Source organism: Berghia stephanieae, chromosome 11, assembly GCF_034508935.2.
Source record: "Berghia stephanieae isolate SIO BIC M18660-M18661 chromosome 11, UCSD_Bste_1.3, whole genome shotgun sequence".
Classification (NCBI taxonomy): Eukaryota; Metazoa; Mollusca; class Gastropoda; order Nudibranchia; family Aeolidiidae; genus Berghia; species Berghia stephanieae.
Genome location: NC_088370.1, coordinates 26,100,249 through 26,105,589, shown reverse-complemented (window position 1 = coordinate 26,105,589; position 5,341 = coordinate 26,100,249). Strand labels below are relative to the sequence as shown.

At 38.3% G+C, this 5,341-nt stretch overlaps 1 protein-coding gene across 1 annotated transcript in view; it reads right to left on the bottom strand.

Annotated features, from left to right (window-relative positions):
• Nucleotides 1-310: 310 nt before the first annotated feature.
• The window catches only part of LOC144957151 (tubulin alpha-1D chain), a 9,813-nt gene continuing 4,782 nt past the window's right edge, over nucleotides 311-5,341 (bottom strand). Inside the window, exons 4-8 of the mRNA XM_078888168.1 lie at nucleotides 5,268-5,341; nucleotides 4,551-4,662; nucleotides 1,858-2,073; nucleotides 1,112-1,275; nucleotides 311-763 (exon numbers count right to left, since the gene is read on the bottom strand). The exon at nucleotides 5,268-5,341 is cut by the window's right edge and continues 126 nt beyond it. Coding sequence (XP_078744294.1) covers nucleotides 625-763; nucleotides 1,112-1,275; nucleotides 1,858-2,073; nucleotides 4,551-4,662; nucleotides 5,268-5,341 — 705 coding nt within the window. The 3' untranslated portion in view covers nucleotides 311-624. The remainder of the gene's footprint in view (nucleotides 764-1,111; nucleotides 1,276-1,857; nucleotides 2,074-4,550; nucleotides 4,663-5,267) is intronic.

Sequence of the window (5,341 nt, the reverse complement as noted above, 5' to 3'; positions counted from 1 at the left end):
TCTTTTCTTCCCACTCGATCTTTCCAAGGCAACGGAAGTCCACATTTCCAAAGGCCTCAATCCTCTTCTTCTATCTGTTTTCAGGTCCATGTTTCTGAGCCGTAAGAAGTCTTGCTTGGACATAACATTTGAGTATTCTTATTCTCGTCTCATCTGCCGTTGATGCGAAGTTAAAATTACTTCCATTAGCGGTGGGCAAAAAGCCCTACTCACACCCCCCCCCCCCCCCTCCAATCCCCTCCTCCCACCCCCCTCCGCCACTCCACCATTTTAAAACGAATACAAAGAAAATGAAAACGAGGTCAAAATATTATAATGACAAGAGAATAAATTGATTTTATTGTTTCAGAAAACTCAATCAGAGTCATCACTCCGACCAATCATCAAAGACGACGACAATCAGACGCGTCGACTTCCGCCAAAATGATGACGTAACTGACGTCTGCTAGCAAGGACAACACAAAACAATAATTCTCAAGAAAATGCCGGAACTGGAAGAGATTCGAGTCGTCCTTGAAGCATGACTGCGTCGTGGTAACTAATACACACGACATGACAATCACAACAACAACAACAACAACAACAACAACAACAACAGCTCCATATTTAAGGAGACTGCCTAGTTTAATATTCGTCTCCCTCCTCTTCCTCTCCCTCTCCTTCAACGGAGTCAACTCCGACCTCCTCGTAATCCTTCTCCAGGGCAGCAAGATCCTCACGGGCCTCGGAGAATTCTCCTTCCTCCATACCCTCACCAACGTACCTAATTCAAGGAAGAAAAAAAAATATGGATAAGTTATTTCGTAATTTATTGATTATAACATTCTAAAATCTTTCGCTCATGCATTGAATTAGAATCTAAAAAAAAAAAAAAAGATTGTCATTACTTCAAAAGAAGAAGTTGACCCAGAATTAGTAAGTAAAAAACAAACAAGTAAATAAATAAATAAACAACCCTTCTCCCCCCCCCCCTCAAAAAAAAAAAATAAAAAAAACCTCAAAAACCCAAACAACAACAACAACAACAAACAAACAAACAAAATACTAAACAAAAAACAACAACAAACAAAATACAAAACATAAAACAAACAGAAGAGAAAACAAGACTCACCAATGGACAAAGGCCCTCTTGGCGTACATGAGATCGAACTTATGATCAAGTCTAGCCCAGGCCTCGGCGATGGCAGTGGTGTTGCTCAACATGCACACGGCACGCTGGACCTTGGCCAGATCTCCTCCTGGGACCACAGTGGGTGGCTGGTAGTTGATTCCAACCTGGATTGTGAGAAGGAACAAGGAGGACAGATACGATGTCAGAGCTAGCGTTATTCAATAATACATTAAATATTCGAAGGAAGTAAAAAAAAATATCCATTGAATCTGATTACAAAGAGGTAGGCAGGACAAACTATCATGTCTCGTTCGGTCGTTTTCTGAGAAAAAAAAGTGCTTTAAAAAATTGGTCAGAAGACTCGTTCTTCCAATATCGATCCTCATCTTGAAAAAAAAAAAGAAAAAAAAATCAGTGAAGATCTGAGAGTCTTTGGCAAGATGAGGATAATTTTAATCAATTGATATTAGAAGGACGAATTTTTCTGGCGAAATATTTTAATACTTGTTTTTCTAGAGTACGGACGTAACGTTGAAATAAAGTTGCATAAATAAATAATGATAAAAAAAATAGATAAATAGATAAATAAACAAATAAATGTTTTTTAAAAGAATGAATAAATGAATAGATAAATAAATATATAAAAAAGTTAATTGTGAAGTGAAAGTGTCATTAAGTCAGTCGCGTCAATTATAGACAAGCTAGAAATGATTAAATTCTGCAAAATCATATTGGACAAGTCTTACCTTGAACCCGGTGGGACACCAGTCAACAAATTGGATGGTTCTCTTGGTCTTGATGGTGGCAATGGCAGCGTTGACGTCCTTGGGGACAACATCACCACGGTACAACAGACAGCAGGCCATGTACTTGCCGTGACGAGGATCGCATTTGACCATCTGGTTAGCGGGCTCGAAGCAAGCGTTGGTGATCTCAGCAACGGACAGTTGTTCATGGTAGGCCTGGGAGAGAAGAGATGAGGCAAAAGGTTCAGGGTAAAGAATACACTAGTAAGTATATAAAAACAGTTTCTTCCCGAGAACCATCAAGGAATGGAACACTCTCCCACCAGAAATCCTAGATATTACCAACAACAACAAATTTGGTCAACTATTAAACATTTATCTTTCAACTCAATAACACAATAATGGAGAAAGTCACCAGATATTTGTATAAAATCTGCAGTGATGGGCAATTCGCCTTTTGCAGATAAAGACATTGAACTTGAACTCGAAGAATAATTCGCAAGTTTTAAAAAACATGAGCATTTATATAGTGCAATATCCACTAAACGTGCTCAAAGCGCGTTACAAGAGGTCGCTGACCAACAGCAACACGTAACATGAAGGACAATGTTACAATTTTTTTTCCGACGGAGACAACGCTGTTAACTCATTTTAAAGTACGATGAGAGAATGCGAGTAAAGAGTCTTTTCCAAGTGCTCAACTATGCACCGCTCGGGGCTCGTACCCAGGAGCTTCCGATCCAAAGGCGAGTGTCATACCACTAGACAACCTAGCCGCACGGTGACTGAACCGTGACCAGCATGATATATATATATATATATATAATATATATATATATATATATATATATATATATATATATATATGAGTGTTGGTGGGTACTTGTAGGTACGAAAGTGCTCGATAATGGTGGTTAGAGCTAATATATAATGCAAATTTTCACTCACATTTTTTTGGCCGAGACGACTCGTTTCTGTGTTTTTTACACTTCTTCAGTCGGCGTAATCCATTGTAATGTCCGTAGAAAAGTTCCTACTCCAAACTAAAGTTGTTTCGTTGTGTAGTGGTGATAAGTGTTGATGTGTATTGTGATGTGCTCTCATGTTTATATTATGAGTGTGTGTGTGTGTGTGTGTGTGTGTATGCGTGTAGGTGTGTTGTGTGTTGTGTGTACATGTGTGTGTGATATTGTAGCGATAAACTCATCGATAAACACTTCCCGAAGAACCACCGTCTGCACAAAATAATCAACAGAAACATCGTCAAGATAAGCTACAGCTGTGCACAAAACATGAAACAGATCATTACCAACCACCACAGACAAATCATATCCGAACCCAACAACACAAATACAAATAAAGACAACTGTAACTGCAGAAAGAAAGACAATTGCCCTCTTAAAGGAAACTGCCAAAAAAGCGCCATAGTCTACAAAGCCACCATAACCACTGATAACACCGCAGCACAATACATCGGCAGCACAGAACCCCCATTCAAAACACGATACAACAACCACAAAGCCTCCATAACACATGAAAGCAAAGCAAAAAGCACCAAATTAGCAATGCACTATTGGGAACAAATAAACACACAAAAAACACCAACAATAACCTGGGATGTCGTCAAGCAAAGCAGCCCCTACAGATGCGGTGCTAGAAAATGCAATTTATGCCTGACAGAGAAACTGGAGATTTTACTACACAACTACAGAAACAATAGCACCTTAAACAAAAGATCTGAACTGATGACAATGTGCAGACACTCTAACAAATTCAAGCTCAAAACGCAAAAGGCCAAATAACCCTCCCCCCCCCCTTTCCTCCCCCCTTCCCCCCCCCCTTCCCCCCCCCTCCCGACCCCATTATACCCCTCCTACCCCTCTTCCCTCCCCCCCCCCCGCGCCTCCTCCCCCCCCCCCCCCCCCCCCGCCCCGCAACCACATTCCGCTACAATATCACACACACATGTACACACAACACACAACACACCTACACGCATACACCCCAACACACACACACACACACACACACACACCACTCATAATATAAACATGAGAGCACATCACAATACACATCAACACTAAGCACCACTACACAACGAAACAACTTTAGTTTGGAGTAGGAACTTTTCTACCGACATTACAATGGATTACGCCGACTGAAGAAGTGTAAAAAACACAGAAACGAGTCGTCTCGGCCAAAAAAATGTGAGTGAAAATTTGCATTATATATATATATATATATATATATATTATATATATATATATATATATATATATATATATATATATATATATATATATATATATATATATATATAAAGAAAGTCCATCCAAATTGTTAAATATATGTTTCCATTTTATTATACAAAAATAATTAAATAAATTTTGTATTTATTTATACAAATATACACTAAACGTGCTCAAAGCGCTTTACAAGGGATTCCTAGACACATATCATATAGGACGAGACATGACGCCAGTTAGGCGATATTACATTTTTTTTCGGACAGAGACAAATCTGTTAACAGTCAGGTACTCGTTTTACTCTCGAGTATGGTGAGAGAATATGAGTAAAGAGCCTTTTCCGAGGACACAACTATGCACCATTCAGAGCGGGAATTCGAACCCTGGACATTCCGATTCGAAGGCGAGTGTCAAAGCACATGGACCTGAAATACAATTAATTCTAACCTTCTCAGCAGAGATGACAGGGGCGTATGTGGCCAAGGGGAAATGGATACGTGGGTAGGGCACCAGGTTGGTCTGGAACTCAGTGAGATCCACATTCAAGGCACCGTCAAACCTGCAACAAGGGGAGACAACCATACATACATTAATAATACAATTTATATTGTGAACACTGTAGTTTGTTTGACCGAATTGTCCGTCACTTTGAGTTTAAAAAATTCTTTTTAAACTTTGCACGACCTGGAGAACTTTGTGTGTTATAATTTTCGATTAGTATTCACTGACAAAAAAAAAAAAAAAAATGAAAAGAAAAGAAATTCGAGTCGATTATCAAAGTTGTTTTTATTTTTTGTTTTGTTTTGTTCCAATAATTTGTCATTTTTCTTTTTAGAGTGGGAGGCGTTTATATTTAGCAATATAAATTCTTATAAATGATAACTATTTGTTCTGAACATCATACGTCACAGCTCTGTTAATTCTTCATTTCAGAAAAAAATCCCAAAAGGTTTAAGAAAGTCGGAACCACTAACACACTAACACCTATTCTTAAGCATATCTTGTTTTAACAAATCATTTCAGAAATATTTTTTGGAATATAAATACAAAAAGCTATGCATTTTAAAATATAAGGGAAAACTATATTTAGAAGCATATATTTATAGAAGAACATTGAAAGAAACGTAAGATTAAAGAAATAAACAATGAGAATATCTTACTTACCTGAGAGAGGCAGTGATGGATGAGACAATTTGACCAATCAGACGGTTGAGGTTGGTGTAAGTGGGTCTTTCAAT